The sequence below is a fragment of the Amphiura filiformis genome, chromosome 12 (genome assembly GCF_039555335.1).
Source record: "Amphiura filiformis chromosome 12, Afil_fr2py, whole genome shotgun sequence".
NCBI classification, from domain to species: domain Eukaryota; kingdom Metazoa; phylum Echinodermata; class Ophiuroidea; order Amphilepidida; family Amphiuridae; genus Amphiura; species Amphiura filiformis.
The window spans coordinates 40,610,190-40,634,906 of NC_092639.1; the positions used below are offsets into that span (position 1 = coordinate 40,610,190).

A 24,717-nucleotide genomic window follows, 5' to 3' on the forward strand; every position below is an offset into this window, starting at 1 on the left:
ACGTAATTGACCAATCAGAGAGAATGTTAGATCGGCAGGTAGTACTCAGGGGGTAAAATTATCTAAAACCGTTGGAGCACGATATCTGTTTTTGAATTTACCAGCAATGATCAGTGCCGCCGAAAGCCATTACGGGCCCGGGGGAAATGTGAACGCACGGGCCCCTTTGATCACTGATGATGGTGCAGGACTTCATAAGTGTGGGGGTGTGTGTTGGGATTGGGAGGGGGTAGCAGTGGCATAAATTTCTTTGTGACATGGGGGAGGGAGGTTGGTGTAAAATCCGCGCACAAATTTGCAATTTGAAAGTGGAATTTCGCTCCCAGATTAAGTTCCTCTTGATAACTTCCACGCAAAGTGCAAAAATCTTGCCAATTTTAAGCAAATTTGAAGCTAAAATGATCCGAGTATGAACGTTGAAATTTTGCAATTCGAATTAGCGACTTTTTTTGCTCCCATAATGAACTTGTTGAAACCAACTCCGTGCGAAGCGCGGAAAAATTGCCAATTTTTAAGGTAAAATGGTCAAATAATAAACTGAAGGGCACAATGCACGCGAAGCACTCGAAAATTTGCATTTTGTGTTCCCACGATTAAGCTGCACTCCCCGATTTCTCGAAGATTTCATTATATCGAGGATGATCATTTTGGCAAAAGCAAACAGTAAATTCAAGTGAAATATTTATAGTGTGTGCTTCAAAGGCTATCTTTTATTTTTTTTTAAATGCACGTCTTTGTTTTTTACGGGCCCGCTACTTTTGTTGCTTTTTATGGGCCGTAAAAGAGCAAAGAAAACAGACCTTATAATGGACCCGTGAAGGCAAAGAAAAAAGACCATAATGGTAGTGGGCCCGTAAAAAGCAAAGAAAGGTACCATTGGCCCGTAGGCCTAAAGGAAAGAAAATTTAGTGAGTATGTAAAAAAGCTTAATAAGCAAAGAAAAGATACCTTAATGGACCCATAAAAAGAAAAAAGAGAACTCGGAGGGCCCGTAAAAAGCAAAGAAGAGATACCTAAGGAATATTGGACAAGAAAAGAGACCTTTGTTGGCCCGTATAGTAAAGCAAAGAAAATATTCCTTAATTACAAGGTATCTTTTCTTGAACTTTTACGGGCCCCTGAGGTCCCTTTTCTTTGATTTTACTGTCCCATAGTAAAGTACTAGTATACGTTTTCTTCACATTTTACGGACCCCCTAGAATTATTTTCGATATTATTTTCTACATTCCTTATAATTTCATCGATAAGAAACAAAAACCCGAATTTGTTCCATTGGACAAATGAATCTCATGGGACTTGGAATATCATTAATATCTGGGTTTCTAAAAATTGAATTGCATCGTAAGTAAAATCGTACAAGAAACAATTTATAGTTGTGAGCCCTCTGATATTATATTGATGTGCTTTGCGTTACGTAATAGTTTGACTATACGGGGGGTAGAAGTGGTTGAGTACATCACGTCAGGTGCGGTTTATATCTCAACAACACATATATTTTGTTGCACATTTGAAATTAATAACATTTAGTCAATCGTGCTCGTGCTGGTATTTGTTTGATTAAGTCTGTGTTAAAGGGAAGTAGGAATCAACTCCAGGTTGGCATGGGGTAGCTAGACTCTGGGGCCAAGTACTATGCCCTCATTTTTTCTAGTTTTTTTGTGAGGTTGCGCAGCCGGCTAGTTATCGCGTTGATTTCTTTCAATATCCTATTGTGAATATACAATAGAGGTCAATGTATCTCGCAGCATATAGAGCCAGCACAATTAGTAGTGTTATTGTGGAGAATTATATGGATTACAGTCAATATCCAGCAAAGAAATGTTAGTGCTGTTTTATGCTAATGAGCAATTAGTGGCACAGAGCCAAACTGTGATTTATATTTCAATGTGCCAACAATAAAATCCTTCATTGAGGCTCCATTTAGTTATCAGTAGCATTATCAAACATAGGGAGATATAACTGGTTCATCAATCACCATGTGGTTTCTGGTACTCAAACAGACGCTCTCAAATGCGCTAGTCAACTTTTAAACTTTTAAACATGTGCCTCATTCCATTGTGTATCTTCCAGGAGCGTTAGAGGAGGTTTAGGTAATGGTATCCGTGCGGCAAAGTGAACAAACAAGTTTAAGGGGGAGGGGGGAGTTAACCAAGTTCCTTATAAAATAAGTCCCTTGTGTGGGGTTTTGAATTATCTTTTCTGTATTTATTTATTATGATATATGTACATGTCATAGAATGCTAACATTAAGACTTGAGCCTTTGAACTTCAGGTCGCTCACCTGTTGAAGAGTCTCAAGAAGTCCACTTGGGAGCGTGGGATCTGTATGCACCAGTACCGTAATTTATTGTTGAGTTTCCAGCCATGATATTTGATTTAATGATCCACGGGTTCGGGGTCAAACGCTTAGAATTTCAAGTTTGGATCACATTTGGTTTAGCCATGATATTTGATTTAATGATCCACGGGTTCGGGGTCAAACGCTCAGAATTTAAGCCTCGGGTGGCGGCTACCCGAGTGCAAGTTTGGATCACATTTGGTTTTGCTAAAACGAGATTTTCTGCGCCTTTGGTCGTTGTTAGTCGCTAGAGTCTTTGGTTGGGTATAGTTCGCTCGATTAGAGAATCTCCTATTATATATTTGGCTATAGTACGGCTGAGAATTTGTTTGTTTGTTTGTTTGTTGTAGGTACTGGTGCGGGTCTGAAACAAAAGTCAATAAATGGTTGTCGTGCCTGATTGCCAACATGCATGCAAATTTTTGCGTCCGAGTGTTTTTCAATTTCTCTGTCTTAGGGTAATATTCTGAAGTTATAGCATAATGAGATGGCGCTATTTCAATTCACCAATGCAAGCAGGCAGGCGTGCAAGCGATGTGACAGTAGTCCATCGCTGAACACTATTTATATTAAGACGTATTGGGTGTATTCGGCCTGAGCTACATCATGTCTTGTCAATTCAATTATAACATCACGTCTGTAACTGGTCCTTGACTGGTATCACCACTGACCAACTTATATTAACAGACTTTAAAGAATACAAAATTGCGCGGCCCGTTTAATCATGAAGAAAAGGAAGTATGAGCATATCACCCCCGTCATATATGAACTTCACTGGCTGCCTCACGATTTAGCTGTTATTGCTTTTCAGCATCTACGCTCTGCACGTACAAACCAGCTCGATCACTTCGATCTTCTACTGAAAGATTATTGAAATCTCCCCGTGTTAATCTGAACTTCGGCTGGTGAACGCTCCTTTCATCTCGCTGCTCCGGCTGTTTGGAATTTGCTTCCAAACAGCTTCCGTAACACACATACCAGAGATCCTTTAATAATAGAGATAGGACACTCTCTACAAACTGCCTATACCGTGCTATACCGCAGCTGAAGACAGGCAATTCGCAAGCGTCGTTGCCGGCCAAGTCTTACTACGATCGTGTAATGAGAAGATGCCATAGAGTCCTACATAGAGATCTGAGGAAGAGACGGTCCGAATTGACCTAGTGACCTATAATTTATCCGAGAATCACATTTTAGAGTATAAGTCTGGCCCACCGCTGTCAATCATTCTAATGAACAAATAAACAAGCTCTGGCAATGACGTAATCCTAATTATAAATGAGAGAATCACATTGTACATGTACTGTCTGCTGTACCATATGTCTTCCAACAAGTGCCGGAGTGTCGCGGCCCTGCACATACGCTTACTCAGTTCAAAAAGTTAAAACTCATTTAGTCGTATGTAACTTCAATTTGTTTGTCTTTATTGTTTGTGCGCCTTGAGTTCTTTTGAACATTGTGCGCCTACTAGAACCCTCCATTATTATTATTATTATTGTTAGATGCTAACATGCGGTACTTGCTCTTGTTTGCAACTTCAATTTGACGATTTTGAATAAGGTTAAATCTGAATTAGTGTTGAGCGAATTAATTTTTTTTTTATCTTTCAATATTTATTGATTTTTATTCAGAAACATAACGGAATTAAGATAATTAACAACAAATCACACATTTGCTGTCGCTTGTCGTATTTAGGGTGATGAATTACAGGGAATAGAGCGTGTTCTCATTTTATTTATTTGAAATATTTCCACATTTCTGATCTTGAAGAAAAACCTCAATGAAATTAGACAAATTATCCAAACTTTATTCAATCTGTGTTTTGTTAAATGCATTTCTCTCAAATGCTATGGTCAAAACTCCTTTCTAAATATTGACAATCACGTTTCCCGTTTGTCATGATCAAAACAGTGTTTGGAAAGATAACAAATTTCATTCGAATGACGAGAATACAAAATAAAGTCGACTTTCCGTTTTTTGCAATTCCTCATAAACATGATTTGTAAATTGGGATATGCCAGTGGAAGTCCATTGTTACGAGCCGTAATGACTCAAGGTCAAAATCCGAAATCACCTTTTACCCAAATTCACAACAATAATACACTGTTTGATTAAGTTAACAATATCTGGGTTTTAATGAAAAGAAAAATTTGATTGAAGAATATGATTGATACATGAACAATAAAAGCACATACAATATAATCACACTATTAAATAATCACTATTTAACCGACAGTCTTCTTCTTGTCGATTGTAGAGTTATATTGCAATGTCCTAGGCAGCTGATGTATATCCTTGTTCACTTGCCACTCCTGCGAAAATCACTGCTCAGCGAAGTCCACTGTACACCTGCATTTATAATCCTTTGCGTATAAAATCCTTGCACATAAATGGTGCTGCTTTCACCAAACACTAAAATCCACGCGCAGATGACACTTCCTTCAGTTATGATGCTTCTTTCACCGATCACTCTCTTTTTTTAGGAAACAGTCTTCTTTCTGCACTGATCCACTTTATTGACAGATGTGTTGTTTTATAAACCAGACTCCAGCAAGTCTGATGTATATCCTTGTTCACCTGTCCTGCGAAAACCAATGCTCAGCGAAGTCCACTGTGCACCTACATTTATAATCCTTTGCGTATAAAAATACTTGCACAGAAATGGTGCTGATTTCACCAAACTATCCACGCCACTGTCTAAATATAAATTGATGGGCAAATGGCACGATTTGCTAAAATAATAAGTATATTTTTGACAAATAGTAGAGGGCAGCAGTACCTGTTTCCCATCAGCCAGACCCTGCCATGCCATCGGCAAGTTTCATCAGTAATTTGTTCTTGACTAGCGCGTATTTAGAAATCTGCAAAATTGTGGGCACCAGACTGGTAGTCCTTGGCGCCGCTGAACAGCAACACCAAGATGGACAAGAAAGGTCGCCAACAAGCGATCATGAATTGATGGAATTATTATATCGTTGACAAGCACATGGCTGAGGAAACGATGGTTCCCGGCAGATGTTTGGTTATCCAATTGAATTGGTACAATGAAGTAAACCTGATCCAAAGGTCGATGAGAACTAGCTGTTGTCAATAACCATGACCACCCACGCACCAGTTTTACGTATTTTCAGCGCCTCATCAGATTGCTATGCTCGCTCTGGTCTGCTTATTTTGTTGCATGTGTGTGCAGTGTGCTCTCCGCTTCGCCGAGAGGTAGAGCAACTCATTGAATAAATTCTGCCCTGGTAGAATTCTGCGCTCAATTTGGAATGCTGCATGCTTATACCGGACCGAGACACCGGAACAGGCCGGGACCAAAACAAACCCAAAAGTCAAGGTCATTGACCTCACCTGTCTCATCTGTAAAGCCCGTCACCCATAAAAGCACAACAACGATGGATGAGGTACCAGATACTACCGGACCAGTTCCGGGTTCTGCCTCAAACACAGAGGATTTTATACCACCAACAATCCCGGAAAATACCATCGATTTGTTCGATAGCGATAATGAACTTGCAGTTGTGTTAGGATCACATAGACAACCATCTTTATACATGTCGTCTGCTGCAGCAGCACAATCTGTGTCACATCAAAATGGGCATCTACCTCTACAACGGACTACCAATATACTCGGTGCGGGAATGTTACTACCAGCTACCCAAGAAGTTGCTGAAGAAGAGGATGGAGAGGATACGGTCGATGCGGCTAGTTTAGCTGAGGCAAGTGTTGAAGCCGTTGGTGCTAGTGCTGGTGGACCCCGTGTTGGTCGTCGTGGTAGAACTGTTGGAACCCATGGTTTTCGCACCACAGAGGCATTGGATCGGTTTGCACATTTTACAATAAAAAAACAGACATCTTATAGGTGAGTTATTTGACTATTTTTTGACTGGTGATGCATAGGCCTATATGTGATGGGTCTTGTGTACAGTGTAGTATATTAAGTGTAAACACTACAACAATTGCCACTTATTCTAGTATTATTCTATGTTTGCATTGATACGAAAATGTTTATTGTAATTTCAGAAAGTTTGAACAATGAAGCAGATCATACTCATAGTTCTTCAGAAAGTTGGAATAAAATGGGTCATAGACTAGCCCATAGCCAAGGGGTGTGGTGGGGCAATGCACCCCCATAAATCTGCAAAATAACTTGGCCAAAAATGTAAAAAAATTGTCAAAAAACTTTCTGTGAAGTTTGTTAAACAATTATTTGCAGAGGGGATAAAGGTCTACTTTTGGCCAGAATCAAAATTTCTCTTGAAAAGGTCTACATTTGAAAAATCCACAACCCGGAACCATCACAAAAAATTCTGGCTATGGGCCTGGTCATAGTTCTCCACAAAGTTTTAGTCAAAGATTTAGTCAAGCCCCCTCCCCAGCTCCCCTCATATTAAGAATAAATATATTTGTGATGATGTGCCCCCCTCCCCAAATTTAAATAAATAGATAAATGAATAAAAAATTCCATTGAAATTTATTAAAAAACAGCTGGGACTCTTCAATCAGCATTGGTGCACTGTTCATGTTGAGCTGTTAAAACGGCATCAATATGATCATACATTTGTAACTTGTCATACTGTACCAGGGTGCCGGGTGCATAATTTTGACAATTTTTAAGGATATTTAGCTCATTTGCTAGCAATTTTGTCCTTGTCTCCACCACCAATATTTTCAGAAGTTGGTCCATATATATAAGGTAGCCCTTATTTGATAACTCCAGAGATTCATCATGATGATGATAAAAGGTTTTAAGATTGAAGCGACATGGATCACTCAATGTTTTTGTAAAATCCCTTAGAATCTTAAAGGAGTATTTTGTAATCTCAGCATTCACTTTTTATGACATTTTTCAGTTGATTTAAAAAAAAAGCTTATTCCCAAAATTTCAAATGATTCTGATTTTATGTTTGCGAGTTATGCATGATTAAATGTGTACGTATTACACTGCTCCATAGGCCACTGTTGTTGTGTTAACCAGAATGTAAATCAAATTTGACAATTTTTTTTTAAAACAAATTAATCTGCAAAAAAAGTTTTGCACTTAAAAACATTATATAGCCAGTGGTTTCCAGTGGTATAAAAATCTTAACTTTTTTGAGAAGATTATGGGAAAAGGCTGTGGATCACAAAATGCCCCTTTAAGATTTAGCATCTCATCATTTTCCAAGAATATGTGAAAAAATGATTACAATAGATGCTAGCAAAACCAATTTTGCATTGAAAAAAATCCCTCCTTCCCTTCCTCATCACTTTTTCAAAACCCTCTGGATGAGAACCAAAAGATTTATTTCATGTGGCATACATGTAAAAAGAGTAATATTATGATACTCTATTTTATCTTAGAGAAATTCACCAAGGGCATCAAAATATGGTAAAAAATGGATAGAGTATTTAAAAATCAAAATTTCTGGCTAGGAAAGTGATAGAAAGAAATATTAATTTCCTGCAACATGCATTTATCTGTTTCCTCAGGACTTTAAATAACAACTTTTTTAAATAAAGTGTGAAATTTTGTAGACCTATTAAAATAGGTCTACAAAATTTCACACTTTATTTGTTGTACCCTGGGCATGAGAGCATGCATGCCTTAAGGTTAGTCTTAACCCTGGATTTATGGAAACTTTCAGGCCTCATAATTGCTAAATTGTTGGTCTAAAGAATGAATGTAAGTATACATTTTTAGGTCAAATTTGGCCCAAAAATTTTTGGAGAAAATAAAAAAAAAACCCATTTTTTGGCCCAAATGTTTTGGTCAACGTAACAAAATGTTTTTTAGTATTTTTTAAAAAGTAGATAAAAATATCTAGGACCTGTTTTTTTTTTTAATTAGACCAATAATTTAGCAGTTATAAGGACTGAAAGTTTCCATAATTCCAGGATTATGGCAAAATTATTAAAAAGTGATTATGATCTAGATTTCTGAAACATTTAGAGCTTCAGTATACTATAAGAGAGCTTTATGTATGTAATGTCAAAAGCAAGGCAAAATTGTTGAAAAACGACAAATGATCTTAGAAATATAATGCTTGCAGCTTTAGTATGCGCATGAGAACTTTTTTGTGTTCAAAAGACTGCAGAGAAAGACATAACAGAACTGGGAAATTTATAGCTTGTTTTAATGAAGGTGTCCACTAATAATGAAGTATTGCATTACTGTGGTATATTTATACTGTGGCTATTTATAACATGTACAAGTAGGCTTTTGGAGGTATGGAATGCATCATTAGAATGTTCCTAGAACTATCACTATGGATCACAATAGCCTCATTCCAGTTGCATACATGTAGTTCAATAACCTCAATTAAACAATCATAGTGCAAATTTTGACCTCAAGGTACAGGGTATGAGTTTTTGTACCCAAATTTTCAGAGGTCATTCAATGAATATACAAAGGTATTGTGGATCCTAGTTATACTGAGCTAAAAAAGTATCTGAACACTTTATAAAACAAAAGCCACATCTTAAAGACATTAAATCTAAATTGCAAAGTAAATTAGTTGATAGATGGAGAATTTTGTTCTGCATCTTAAGAAATCTCAAAAGTAAGAGATTTTCTTAACCAATAATTAATATATTTGATATTCATTAGATTCAATTGCTCAAGATGAGCAAGTGGGCGAGGAGAAACAATTGTGGTCCACTGCTATCCTTTGTTTATCTTCGTTATTAATTAAGATCTATGTCTTCACATCACGTTAATTGCCAAGACATTTGGGGAGGAACATGACATAATTAAAATCTCTGTTAATTATCAGGAGTTTAAGGGCTGGGGTATGAACGTTTGGACAGTATTTATTGTGGGACATTAGAGCACATCAGACATATCGAATTGCATTTTGAATACGAAGAATGTCATTCTGATATCAAATAATTTTGATTTTTGAAATTCGCAATTTAATACACATTTTATGGCAAATCATTAAAATTGATATTTTGATATTTAACAGTACTTGAAGTAAACTTTATAAATCTGATGATTTATACTTAAAGTGTATGTAGGTGGGATGAAAAGCCGACGATCAATTGAAAATTTTGACCTTTAAGTATTGAAGATATGGATTTTTTCCCCAAAACACCAAAAATAATTAGGTCTTTTTGGGAAAAAAATCCATATCTTCAATATGAAAGGACAAAATTTTCAATTGACAATAGGCTTTTCCTCCCTGCTACATATACTTTAAAAATATGTCATTAGATTTATATAATATAAATAAAGGACTGTTATATATCAAAAATTTGAAAAATATCAAATTTTTATAATTTGTCATAAAATTTGTATTATAAAATATTGTGATTTTCAAAAATGAAAATTATTTGATATCAGAAAGACATGCTTCAGTATTCAGAATGCAATTCGATAGGTCTGAGGTGCTCTCATGTCCCACAAAAATACTAGAAGCATAATAAACGCTCATTTTAGATCCCTTAATGCACTGTTAAAATGTGTCTTCTTCATGTGCTCATTAATTAAGATAATTAATCTTTAATTAAGCAAATTGGAAACAAACAAATCATCACCATTTTGATAATAAATCATAATTCTCTGTTTCAATAGAAATGTATCTATTCAAAAATCTTGAAAATACAATGTATGTGTAAAATTAGTCAAATTCTCATATTACATCTTTGTTTAGTAAGTAATCGACTCCAAATGTTGGATTTAAATATAAATACACATTGTAATAAACTTAATATAGCATATCTACCAAATTTGGACTTCATCCTAAAGAACATTTATGTGGAAATAAACATGTATAATATCATAACATACGTGAAAACTTTCAGGAATTTGTGCTAAAACATTGTGACCTTTCTATTTACACAATGAACATCTTGCAATGAATAGACATTGTTATTATCTATTGTGATTGTGATGTATACAGATCCACTTTTAAACTGTTGATTCAACATTAGGAAGAGAGGCAAACTCTTATGTTTTTAAAGAACTTGAGGTCTATCTTGCCAAATATAACAATTAACATATTTATTTTTTAGTTATTTTCCCCAATATTTGATGAAAAATATTGTTAAGCTTATCAATAATTTCTAGGCTTTTATATGTCCTAGCATACCAATGAAAAATTAAAATGATTCTTTGCAGGATATTTTTGTACTAAAGAAGAATTCAAAGAATAGGATCATTACACACTGGGGTCAGAGAGAACAGGGACATACTGAACTACATTTTCATGAATTTTGTAACAAAAAGTTGAGCTGCAACTTTTAAACCCTAAGGTCTGTATGCACAAGACAAGTCTAACTTAAGAGCTGGTCTAACTATGGAGGTTAGGCTTAGGGGTGGATCCCTTTAATCTTTTCTTTTCCTCCTTTATGCTAGCAAAGTGCAAAAATGAAACTGCATCCACCTGCCCTTTGAAACAGCCTCAGGATCTATAAAAATGCAGAATAAAGTATGAAAATTACAAAAAGTTCCTTCTCTGTGGGAATAATCTCCAAAGTTAGACCTGGTCTAACTTGTTTTGTGCATATGTGACCCGCTCCCACAAAACCAGACATACATAAGTCACTAATTTTGGAAATTGAGTTTTTGATGTCATCATTTAGTATAGGTCTTCAGCTTTCATTTGATACCAAAATTATGTTTCTGGGACATATGGTCCTCATACTACGGTCTTTCAACGGGAAAAGGGTAAGCGACACATAAAGAAAATGCAAATGCAAGAAATATGGCTTTGAAGTTGTAAAATGACATGTTAAGGAATTAGTTTGGCTCAGAAAATGCTATGATTTGGGTGCTTTAGATGTGAAAGAATATTTTGTTTTCAATGGTAGGTTATAGTAAACATGTTAAAGAATAAAAAAATAATGAAAACTGAAAAACAAAATCTGCAAGGTTTTTGACTCGCCGTATCTCGAAATGGCTGAGTCTGACTTATGGCGAGTTTTGTCAGAGTGGGTCACATATATGGACCCAACACTCCAAGTGGTTTTTGGCTATCGGAAAGGAAAGAAGGCATAAAAAAGCTATAGAGAGAAGGTGAAGAAAGAAGTTGCTTGTTATCCTCGGTTTCGACCCCAGGATCCCTGGTGTGCCAAGCAGGGTGACATCCCGCTATCTCTAAGGTCCGCTATCTCTAAGGTTCGCTATCTCTAAGGTTCGCTATCACTAATTTCAAATAAGGTTCGCTATCTCTAATTTTAAATAAGGTCCGCTATCTCTAATTTCAAATAAGGTCCGCTATCTCTAATTTTAAATAAGGACCGCTATAGTGAACCTTATTTGAAATTAGAGATAGCGAACCTTATTTAAAATTAGAGATAGCGAACCTTATTTAAAATTAGAGATAGCGAACCTTATTTGAAATTAGTGATAGCGAACCTTAGAGATAGCGAACCTTAGAGATAGCGAACCTTATAGATAGCGGACCTTATTTAAAATTAGAGATAGCGAACCTTAGGGATACCGGGATTGTTAAAATTAGAGATAGCGGACCTTATTTTAAATTAGTGATATCGAACCTTAGAGATAGCGAACCTTCAATAAATTAGTGATAGCAGACCTTATTTAAAATTAGAGATAGCGAACCTTATTTAAAATTAGTGATATCGAACCTTAGAAATACCGAACCTTTTTCAAAATTAGTGATATCGAACCTTAGGTATAGCGAACCTTTTTCGTAATTAGTGATAACGAACCTTAGAGATAGCGAACCTTAGAGATAGCGAACCTTAGAGATAGCGAACCGTAACCCCAAGCAGTACATCACCAACCGGTTTTGCTTTGTTAGATTTCAGGTGGTGGTCGCCGTGCATCCTCTAAATTCAGTAAATTTTCATCGTCAACCGTGTAATTGAATGGGATTATTTTGAAATTTTAAAACGCTTGAAATATCACAAACAAATAGGCCTATGTTAATAAATAATATAAATACAAGCTAAAAGCGGTACTGTTGGGGTTCGATAATGAACCCCACAAAACTAACCAGTATATGGAAAATGCCATACGGCCGGGCGGTTTCACAAGTTGCCGGCTCTATCATGCCACTCGCCACCTGTTAGATTTGGCATGGTTAGAGTTTTAAACAAAACAAGAATATAAATATTTGAATTGTAATATAATAAAATTGGTATTAACATAAATTTTGCACAAATACCAACATGCACAAAAGGTCCCCTTTGTTCAGAATGGTAACTTTATTTTTTAAATTTTAGAAGTAGAATTGCATAATGTAATGTGATCCACTCCAAACATTTCTTGCTATATAGGATTATATTAAATGAAGATTGCAACCAAAGTATTATTAGCCTTCTCAAGAGTGTAATGATCATTAGAAATGTTACATGTATATACCATCACTATACCGTTGTTGCTAATGAGAAGCTAACCAATTACTATAATTAGTTAAATTGTCTCTATTTTGAATGCAGTCCTTTGTGTAGCGCTAAATTTATCAGATACAATTGGGTGCATTGACTTCATCATTTAGTAATATCTACCATGTTTCCTTGCCATTGGTTAAGAGATGGGCATGAAATTAAAGGCACTCTCACTAAATCTGAAAACTCATCACAAATCAGATTTTTTTTGCATTTTGTCTAAAGAGTATAGGTGTGCTAATATTTGCCCTGCAAATGATAAGACCGAATATATATGACCTAATGTGGATATAATTGGGCTATTCCAGTTGAAATCCATAACCCCCTATGGAAGACAGGCCCTTAATCTTCCACACAGGGACTGTGAATTTCGGATGGGGTTACCTGAATGGGTGACTCCATTTAAAATCTACATGTACACCCCTTTGTGGCAGATTAAGGTCATGTCTTGGGAATTTTAGCCCAATGTCTCATGTTGCAGGAGGTTGTCTGTAGGATAGGGACACTTGCTTGCAGCTATACACACAATTGAATGAAGCTTCATATCCTGCTTCTTATTTACCAACACTGCCATTCAGGGCCCGGATTTACCATTGGGCCAGATGGGTCCAGGCCTAGGGGCCCTAAAAGTGCCCTGTGCATCTTCCTTTTTAGCCCAAAAAACATCATGTTCTGGACCAAAATTGCACAATTCTGTGTGCACTGGCCCAGTGGCCCTTTTCACATTCATTTTGGGCAAAAATAGTGTGAAATTGAAATTGTTTTAAATTGTACCTGCTTGAAGCGCAAATGACCTAGTAAAATCAGAACTTGACAAAATATGCTCCACGGGGGTCCTCCCGGCCCTCTAAATCTGCCGCCACTGTTCATATATGTAAACCGAAACTTGGCAACTTGAGTGTACCCGGCGAGTGCACATGCACGGTGAGTTTGGAGCCTCCAAATTTTTGGCTAGCCCAGGGCCCCCCAAAAAGGTAAATCCAGCCCTGCTGCCATTTTCTTCCTTTACACCTATTAATTTCATATGAAAAAAAACACACACACATACAATGTACATGTAGATACATGTACATGTAATGCCCATTTTATTAACGAGTTTATCCTTCACTTGTAGGCCATTTCTGAGAAAGATATTTTTACTTGGGGGGGGGGGGGTGAGTGCCATTAGTTTAAATTCATCCAAGCCACATAAGGTTTTTTTGTATTTTTAGCATGGTCAACTGATTCTAAACAGTAACACTAAGGCCAATTACAATTGATCCTTAGTTTCCTGTTTCCCTCGTGCGCGTCCAAAATCAAGAATGGAAAAATATTTAATTATTTTATTTTTATTTAGGTATTTTCATCTTTTAATTGACTTTGTAATTACTTTTATTTGCTAATATCTGTTTTTGATCATCTCAACTTTGATTATGAATATAAAACAAGAACATTGTAGGGTCCCCTACTAATATTAATGTAAAAAATCAATTATAAAGTTAAAATAATTAAATCCGTAGTCTTAGTCAAAATGACCGAATGGACTGTTGTTAATAGTCACAACCACATTTTCAAAATAAAGAAAGTAATAGATAATTAATAATTAATAGATAATTAATAATTAATATTTAAAAGCCGCCTCGTCCTTTATTTTCAAACTTGAAACAGGAAACTAAGAATTAATTGTGAAGGGCCTAATCATGGACTACAAAGTATAAAAATGTTAAATACATGTACTTCAAAACAACAAGTCAGTGGTAAAATGTAGGCTCATTTTGAAAGCAAATATAAATGTAAATAGTCAAATTGTAAATTTATATGGTAAATTGAACTTTGTATTGAAGTCAATATTTGCAATTAAATCACTTGGTCAGATTATTTTGTTGTTGTTGAAATCTGTCTCAAAGTTATAGGCCTTTAAAAGATGTGTTCACATTGTCGGATGTACGCCTGGCGGAACTTGGTCGGCACAAGATGCTAGGAGTAGCAGTAAGCACTGCCAGGTGTAGTGGCGATGTCCAACAATTTATTCCTAACAAAAGTCAGGAGTAGCGATCTAGTGGTAATCACCACTAGGCGTACACTCTCAGAACATTGGATAAAAAATGAATGGGCAGAAAACAGTTGGTTAAAAAATGCCCAACAATGGTTAAGATTCTTGAAGTTGGCCAAAATACAGTTTAATACATGGTTGGTCAAACCTGTCAATATGGTATTTACACAATGTTGGTTAAAAGTTAACCAACCTTGGTAAAAAACATCCTTTTCCCGCCAATAAAGTTGGGCAAAGTATGGTTTTGCCCAACCATGGTCACATGGTGTTCCTATGCGAACTGTGATTGGTCATTGTGTTGGGCAAAAATGCATTTCAGAAAACAAGATGGCCGATATGAGTGGCTTGCTGCAAAGCGGTGGATCGGGATCTTCAAGATCTGTTGGAGACATTTGAAGGTATGAAATTATATTATAATGTATATCATTTCATCGGGAATAACACTTAGTTTAAGTGTGTGCGAGGCCGAGACTGTGAGCAAGACTTATATACGATGCTTTATCGACGACAACTACCACCACAACCGGTAAAGCTTAAGCTTAAGCTTACCAGTTGTGGTGGTAGCTGTAGTCGATAAAGCATCGTAAGTCTTGCTCACACTCTGGCCTCGCACACTTAAACTAAGTGTTATACCGATAAAATGTTTATAATATAATTTCCTGCCTTCAAATGTCTCAATTGGTTAAAATATGAACAATGAAATGAACTTCCCATTCATAGTGTTTAACCAACTATTGGTTATATTTTGCCCAACATGCTTTGCCCAACTGGTTGGTTACCGTAATGTTAACCAGTAGTTGGTCAATGTTTTTAACCAACCTGTGGTTATATTGTTAACCAACCCAGGTTGGTTAACAATATAACCAACTGTTGGGCTGTTCACCTGTAAATACATGGTTGGTTAAAATTTTAACCAAGTTGGTTAAAATTTTTAACCAATGTTCTGAGAGTGTATGTTGCAATGTGAATGATGCTACGCCTGGTGTAAGTTTAAATTTTTTGGTCAGAACTAAGAAATTACTTTTTGTGTGGTTGAAAAAGGTCACAGAAACACCGGAAGTGGTAGCCGATGTTTGGGCCAACCAGAAGTTAATGTTTGGTAGAACTGGTTGCCGTAGTTCTTAGTTACTATTTGCCCCTCCCCCCCCCAAATATTTTTATTTCCCCCCCCCCCACTTTTGAGGCAAAACCCTCCAAAGTTATGTAAATTTCCACTTTTTGCGGCAATTTTGCACAAAACCAATTCCTGGTGCCACCACTGGTACTGCTGAGAGTTAGTAATGAACAAGTGGTAGGAGTAACAGATATGTTTGTGGAATCTGTATCAATGTTATGCCGGGTGTAACTCAAAATGTGAACACGACTATACATGTAGTAATCACATAGTTGAAATGTTAGATCTTGTATGCCAAATATTGCTCTAATTCTAAAAAAAGTAATCTAGGCAATAAAGAAATGGCCTTCAAATGTTTCAAAGTGTAGAAAGAGAGCAATAAAACTATTAAAAATATGTTTTCTTTGAAATTTACTGAGCTGGAAAGAGAGGTCCTCCTTACTATTAAAATTACCATGATTACAGTTACTTGATCAATCTCTGATTGAATACATTTAGGCTGTGCATAGACTCTATGGGCTGTGGAACTAAGGAGTGTCGATGTCAGGATTTATATCGACAGTCCTAATGTGGAACAGTTCTCGATCAGAAGTTATCCTTGCTAAATATCAGTCATTTTGACTTGAGTTTCAGATAGAAATCACTGCACGCACCTTTAATAAAGGCAGGGAAATACTTGTGAGTGGAAAAAGAAAGAATAACACAATTCATTGTTGGAGAATCAGTGCAAACAATATCCTGCTCTGTGGTACAAAAATGTATTTACTGAGTAACAAATGTGTACAGTATCAAACAGAATCAAATCTTTTAAAGCTGAATATGGAAAGGATGATGAGAGTATGGAATTGGAAGATTTTTTTTTTTTAATTGATGATCATATTTAGACATGTAGATAATGTTGATACATTGTACATCGGTTTTTTGGGTTGTTTTTTTTCCTTGTTGTTTGTGTGTGAGAGTTTTATGTGTAGGCATCCCTTTAATTTAGTGCCTGCGTGCCACTATTGGGTTTGCCTGGCTTTGGTTGAATGTTATAAATAAATAAATAAAAATAAAAATGCATGCCATGTTTTAGGGAACCCAGTTTTGAAATCTTAAAAAATGGTCTCTACATGTATGTATGATTGGAAGCATAGCGAACAGGATATTGTGAACTTTTTAGTTCTGTTTGTTACACCTTTTTACATCATAATATTGAAAATATCTGTATAATTATGTGTGCCAAAATGTACTTTTCCCCATGACGCGCCAAAATTGGTTTGACCACTTTTGGCTTGCCAAAAAATTTCTCCCCCCCCCCATTTTACCCTGCCATATACATTGTGTAGTGCACATAATTATTGCACAGCCCCGGCCTAAGTGTTTAAAAGGTTGTATTAGTGAATTAATTGTTTGTGACGCAAGTTGCAAAAGAAGGCACTAAAAATGATAAAATGAGCTCATAGAAATGATCCATGGAAAAGTGAACACTTGTAGTACAGGGTGTCCCAAAAAAAGAGGCCCCTCATTGCGCCCTCTTTTTCTCCTATTTCTGAAAAGTTGATCAAATATATTTTGGTATGTAAGGAAACCTTGAGTCGTTAGCTTTAATAAAACAAAACAATTATATCAATCGGCTCACAACTTTTGGAGATATGCTCTTTTAAAGAAATGTACCCGTTTTTCACTCTGTCCACGGAGAAGGTTTGGCTACTTTAAAGATTGAAAAGGAGTACACATACCATGCATGAAGATCAAACATTCCTCAATGATAACTTTATAAAATAACTTTATTTGTGGAATGGGCTTTACCGGTGGGTTTATGGGCAATGGATTTTGTTAATAGTGTCATTAATTTGTGGGTAAAATGGATGCCGAATGAGACTTCTTTTGCTTTACTTGCAATTACTTATTTTTTCTTGGCCTGTTTGTTTTATTATGTTTCTTATTTTCTTACATTGTTGTTTCTTGCTTTCTTTCTTTATTTACAACATAAGTCATTTCTCTTTTTAGGATAAAAGGTAGCCCTAAAAGGCTGTTTGGTTTGTCTTTGGTTCTTCTGAAGTGAGTTTACTGTGCTGTTCTGCCCTCTACCTGGTTGCCTCCTTGGCGAATACAGGTTTCAGCCCTGGTCCTCTTTGCATCAATTGCGTTACGTATCATCCTTGTGCGCCGGATACTTGCGAATGCATTCAGTAATACGTTTGCGAAGATCTTGGATTTTGCCACAAAGGTAAAAAAATCAAGTGGTGTGAGGTCTGGTGATCGTGCAGGCCACTCCACAGCATGAGCCATCCCAACCACTCTGTTTGCTATCCGTGGACAGAGTGCAAAACGGGTACTTTTATTCAAAAGGGCATATCTTCAAAAGTTGTGAGCCGATTGAAATAATTGTTTTGGTGTTTTAAAGCTCACGATTTAAGGTTTTTTTACATACCAAAATATATTTAATCAACCTTTCAGAAATAGGAGAAAAAGAGGGCGCAATGAGGGGCCTCTTTTTTTTGGGACACCCTGTATTTGCTCTAAGCAACATCCATTGGACTTTTTAAAGCACTTTGAAGTAAGATGTGCATGATGATGCATGGAGCAATCCCGTAGTAACGTCGTGGGTAGGAGAGACCCCAGAGAAGGGCTTGAGTGAATGTATTTGCGTGTATTGACCTGAAATAGAATGTACATGTAAAGAAACATTATTCAAATTGTGATTACAAAAAAATTATTCACTAATGCAAGCCGTTTTGAAGAGATGTTTTTCAGCAGTAACCTTTATGAAACAAGATAAAGCAGAGAAAATGAGGATATTTTAAAAAGATTTTTAAACTTAAGAACCTTTTTAATAGGACAACCTTATAACTAAGGGTAGTGGCCTTAAAACAATTTGCAATGCGACATGGAGTCTGAATTGGACTTAAATCAGGCTACAAGAAGAAAGTACATGTTTGTCACTGAAATACAGTGGCGTGTCCAGGGGGCTTTGGGTGCTGAAGCCCCCACACTTTGTTAAAAATAATGTAAAATCAGCCATTTTTGGCGATTTTAGCCATTAAGCCCCCGCATAACTCTGAAAGCCCCTCTGAGCCCATCCCCCACCCCCGCAGGAAAACATCCTGGACACGCTGGTGAAATACCTTGCACATCACTTACTCACTTTAATTTTAACAATCATCAATCATCAGATAGGTTTCATCTTTTAAATGATCCTTAGAGCGTTTGAGAAGTAAACAAAAATCAATTGTTTGTCCTTGAAGATGATATTGTATGGGGGAAAACACTTTTAAAATGTCATGGTACCAAAGAGTAAAAAATATACAAGAGATATTCAGACAAGAATTGGTAATACAAAACCAATTTTGATGAAATGCAGCAATCATTACGGCCTTTTGTGTGGATAAAGTTTCAAGTCATCACTGTGAACTGTAAAAAAGTATCTTACAGTTTAAAATATCTTCCTATAGCTTCCATGTGTAAACCAATCCTGAATATTGTTGCAAAATGTAGTAAATTATTGATCTTAAAATAAAAGACACTATAAAATGTGTTTGTCTGAAATATTTTGGAAATAGATGGCTTTTTTTTAATGCACATTTTACGGGGAAATAAACGTAGATAGACGTAAATATACATTATTTAGAAAGCTTATATCTATCATTTCTTTACAATAATTAGAAATCAGAAAATTGGATATTTTTGGGTTTATCTGTTCTCGTAGGAGGACCTATATTTAGCTACGAATAAAAGCTGCTTTCAATAATTTATGAGTGCTAATTTCCGATCAGTTCTAAAAATAGTATCATGCATGATGCAGTATTTTGGTAAACATAGTTATCACATAGCAAATACTGCAGTTGTGCAAATGAATGAATTGTACATGTGTACGTGGTATGTAGCATGGTTTTCCTGATAGTAAACAAGATATTAATTTCATGTACGATTTTCTGTTCTTATCTTGTAGTAAATAATGAACAAAACGTACTCTGATATTTTGAGTGTGATCTTCATCTCTTCTCCAAGACCAGAGTGTGTGGCAAGTCTTGGGGGAAATGCAGCAATAGCCGCTCATAACAGCTGTGCTGTGATTGTATTGTTGCCTATTGCTGCATTCAGTGACAGTGGCGGTGCCAGGAATTTTTATTTTTTTTCAGTGGGGACATAGGGAGGGAAAAGTAAATTTCAGGGGGGGGGGGAATCAACAAATTTTCAATCAGCAAAATTTCTGCAAAATTGGTAATTTTTTGTTATTTTTGGATCTTACTGAGGGGGCCAAGTAGTGGAGCAAGAGTTCTGACTGGGGGCATTTTCCCTCATGGTGCTGCGACTTATTCAGAGTAGTGGTACCTATTTGTTTTTTAAGCGAAGGGTATGGGTGGGTGGGAGGGGGCAAAGTAAATTCGAGGTAGAGTTTGAAAATGTGCCCAGCAATTTGGGGAATAAATGAAAGAATCTTCAGCTGACTTTTGAAACAGTTAACAATGATTCATAATTGATACAAAACAAACAAAGTGTGTATAGTGGCAAGATGGCAATAGGCTATCCAGTTGAAATCCATGGTACAAACAGTAATATCCCACACAAGTAGTGTGAATTTCAAATGGGGTTACCTGAATGGGTGACTCCATTAAATCTACAATGTCTTCCATAGGGGTGTATGGATTTTAAATGGAAAAGTCCAATTATGAAATGAGTTGTATCTTGAGCAGAACAAAGGCCTCATTAATACAATTAGATTTCCACCTGCTCCAGACTTAATTAGGTATTCAACATTCAAATATGATAATTAAATAGTTAATTTGCATAATTTGTGATTTTTTCCAACTATGATTTATCAATTTCATAGCATATTGTATGGGTCAATGAAAATTGACTCACGCTAAGTACATTTGTATAGGCTATTTGTAAAGAGCAAATGGCTTGCTCAAAGAATTTATATTTCACAAGGGGGGGGGGACTACTTTATCAATTTAATTTTCTTTTAAAAAAATTGCTCTGTCTCTGGAGTGTTGCTCATTTCACAGGGGTTATTTTAGAAAATACGGGGGCGATGAGCCCTGCTTGTACATGTTGTGTAGTTTGAGAATGGCATTCAAGTGTTGGCCATGCCCTGTGTCATTTGGTATGATAACTGTAGTGAGAGATGTACAGTGTTGGGCTGGCAATGCTATAGCATGTGGGTGGATAACAAAGATTACATTTCAGGCAATAATAGCCGTGTTCAGACGTAGGGTATTTAACTCGAGTAGAGGGGTATTTACCTCGAGTAAAGTGCCCAGTCGGGGTAAGCTCGTGATAAATGTCGAGTTTGTGCCCGTCTGGACAGTAGTCGGGGCAGCTTATCCCGACCTTAACCCGACCGATTTACCTCTGAAAAAAGTCAGAGGTAAATCCTTAACCCGACCGGAGCAGTCGAGGTTGATGCCTGTGTGGATCACACTAGAGGTAACAGTCGAGGTAAACATCTGCAGATTTGACCTCACTACAAATTAACCATCGGCGTTCAGTCAGTTCTTGCTCTAAACTAATTTACATGAATCAAGGCGTGCGTTTTTTCTTTGCTGAAGAGTGTAGGCCTAATGACCCTGCAAATACATGTTATACAAAACTTTTTAATAGCATTTCCTAAATGTCGGGTTATATAAAGATCATGAATACGTTTTTAAAACATTAGGCCTATATTTGGGCAAACATTTTGGTAAAATATTTTGCCAACAGTTAAATCAAATTCTTTTAGAATGTTTTGCATCACGTTTTCCATTTTCCGTTGCGAATTTGACTCGAATGAAATTGGTTTACAATCGGACTGCATATTTACTTTTAGAACCTGCGCGCTACTTCCGGAAATTATCCCTGGGTACAAAATGGTCGTGGTAAATTCACGTCAGCAGGTCGTGTTAAAAGGTCGGGGTAAGCTATGTATGGACAATCAGTTGAGTTAGCGAAAATATTTGTGGTATTTTATCATGGGTTGTAAAAAATTTAACTCGAGTAATAATTCGGGTCTGAACATGCCTAATGTTCAATAAAGTAAGATCTGTGGTAGCTGCTTTATCTATATTTTATTATTTGCTCAAGGAGAAAGTTCACTCTATTTCTTCAATTCATGCAAGTCTGGGGTTAGGATGTTTCTGTATAATGCTAAACCATCTTAATTTATTGAATAGTTTGTCTCAAAGCCCCCGCGCATTAGTAAAATCACCCGCTTTTTATGCATTATTCATCAGCTGTTTTATTTATTCTAAATCCACCACATAATAATCTCATGTCTGACATCGCCAGATGTCAAAATAGCCTTACTTACGAGTCTTATTCTTGTCAAAAAGCTCGTTGCACAGATGAAAAAAAAAGTTAAAAAAAATACAATAAAAAAAAAGCATTCCACATTAGGTTTTTTACTTGGCAAGGGCTTTGAAACAAACTATTAAGTTGAGATGGCCTTATTGTCACAAGTGCGCTATTTTTGTGAATTTTGCAAAAATTTATACTTTTGTCAACACATCATAAAACGGGGAGGCCTCTAATATTTTTGCTATTTCCCCAAAGCCCTACCCCCTAGCTTGAAGAAAGTGTTTGCAATGTGTTTATAAATGATAAACAAAAACTTCTTTTAAAACATGTCTTTTCATCACAACAATTTTAGGAACAAAGTAAGGGAGCAAATAAGAAAAATATTTGAAAATCTCCAAAAATGATTGAGGGCGGGGAGTGGGGACAATATGCATGTTACTTATTTCACTTGGCCTAACTTGATGAATATCCATTTTGCTTCCTACATATTTCAATGTAATGACCCACTTGTTAAAAAAACGAACTACAATTTGATGATAAGCATGATTGGGTTGAAAATATTACATGTATACAATGTAGATATCTTCAAATTTTTGGTATTTCTGTTTTAGTTTGTTTATATGCTCAGGCAGCATAAAATGTCCAAAGTGACAGAATTTGATCTTAAATTTGTGTTCAATTTGGTAATTTTCCAAGGGGGGTATTTGCCTCCCCATACTTTTCTTGCCCCCTCCCTCTAGAAAAAACCCAAAATCATGAAAATTTCCAATTTTTGCAGTAATTTTGCACAAAATTGGTTGATTTTGCCCCCTGATATTTACTTTTCCCCCATGCCCCCACCCAAATAACTGCTGGCACTGCCACTGTGCTTCATTGAGGACTACTGTCACTACACTCAGAAGCTGAGCTATTAGCAGATTCCCAGAAAGGAGCTATTAATGATACAGTTTAGCTGCCCCATCTGGATGATTATGAATATATTGGTTCATTCAGAACAACAGGAAATAAGCAGATGCATTATTTTAGACATGGTCCATGGAGTAATTACTGAAAAATGATGTGAAATTGTTTGTGGTGAAGGAGTGAAGAATTCATTTCTAGTAATTGACTGTACAGGGATAGTGTGCATTGGATTATGCAATATATACAGCGGTATGTATAATAATTGGATTTAATTTGATATAACTGAACTAAAGTTTGTTCAGCTTATATGTGACTGGACACTACAAATCAGCCGTAAAGTATTTGGTCAATTTTGTTTTATTTAATTATATATCATAAGCTTTAAAATAGTATATCATTTGACTTAAACGATATCCAGAAGCAGGGTTGTGGTTGTTGAACTCTGCTCCTTCAACAAAATGGTAACTTTTTTCGGTTCTACGTGTGTCTCTTTTTCCACATTGCTGGTAATAAAGTCATAATTGGCGGTCATTTCAAATCATCCCTAAGTCAACGAGGTTCAGGAATGTCCTCTCATTGTTATTGTTGTTTATACATACCTAGACAAAATACAATGCAATTGTAACCCACCACTTGAACAGGATTTAGCCAAAGCAAACAAAGACTAGAGCTATTAATGATTAGATTATTATCCTCTTCAGCAATAGGATTATTGATTGGTTTAAACGCTATCAAATGAGAAACATGTCGTGCCTAATTGAGACACCTATGAATATGACCTGCACGCACATTTTGCACTGTATCTCAGAATACAATTTGCCGAGTTTACGGCTCATTCGTAGTGTCCACTCACATATAAGGCAGAAAAAATAAGACTCATAACACCGTATATTGATATAGAATGGCATGCACGCTGTTGGGCGCAGGGCTTACGCTAGTTGTGCGTTGCGTAATGGGTGACTGGCGAATGCTTATGTGAATTTACGCGAGGGTGAGTTGGGACTTTATTGACGCGTACAGTAAATAACAAAAGCCGAATAATTTCCGCCTCATATAAGCCGAACAAACTTTAGCTCAGTGTATGACAGATAATACAATTGAAAGTCGGGAAAATGTTTTATTTGAGGGTTTTTATCCACCACTGATTGAGAATTCAGCTTCAGTGGAAGTGAAGATTGGATTAAGAATATGTTTCTTTTAACCTGCTTTGTATGTTGAAGGTGGCCTTTTCCTTGATTATGTTATCTTCATATAGGCCAGCATGTTTTATAGACTTAGAGCATCTTGTTTGAGCTTGGTCTCATCAGGACCCAAGTGTGTTTCCTCATGGAGCAAGCATTTGCTCGTTCCATATCAGTTAGCATCTTTATGACTGTACTCACACTATGCCACTGCTGGTCACATTAAGACTCACACTTGTCTTGATATGTATGGATCAACCAAGTAACTCAACCAAGTAACTCTAGTAGGGCACGGTGGCTCAGTGGTTACAGCCTTGGATTCATAATCTGAGAGCTTACTTGATGTGCATGGGTTCGAGTCCCCGTCCCACCACCGTGTTGTGCCCTTGGGCAAGGCGCTTTGCCTTGCTTGCCTTACCCCACCCAGGTGCAATGGGAAGCTGTTAGGGGTTGTCACAGTCGTTGTACTGATGAACCCTGCGCCAATTGTAGGCTGCAAACGTGGTTTATGAGGGCTAATTTCTGATCAGTTCTAAAAATAGTATCATGC

General features: G+C 36.5%; 1 protein-coding gene across 5 annotated transcripts in view; it reads left to right on the plus strand.

The window, feature by feature from the left end:
- Positions 1 to 5,193: 5,193 nt before the first annotated feature.
- LOC140166195 (diacylglycerol kinase zeta-like) overlaps positions 5,194 to 24,717 on the plus strand; it is a 434,180-nt gene continuing 414,656 nt past the window's right edge. For all 5 annotated transcript variants that reach the window (XM_072189595.1, XM_072189599.1, XM_072189598.1 and 2 more), the window contains exon 1: positions 5,194 to 6,200. In XM_072189595.1, coding sequence (XP_072045696.1) covers positions 5,608 to 6,200 — 593 coding nt within the window. In that variant the 5' untranslated portion in view covers positions 5,194 to 5,607. The remainder of the gene's footprint in view (positions 6,201 to 24,717) is intronic.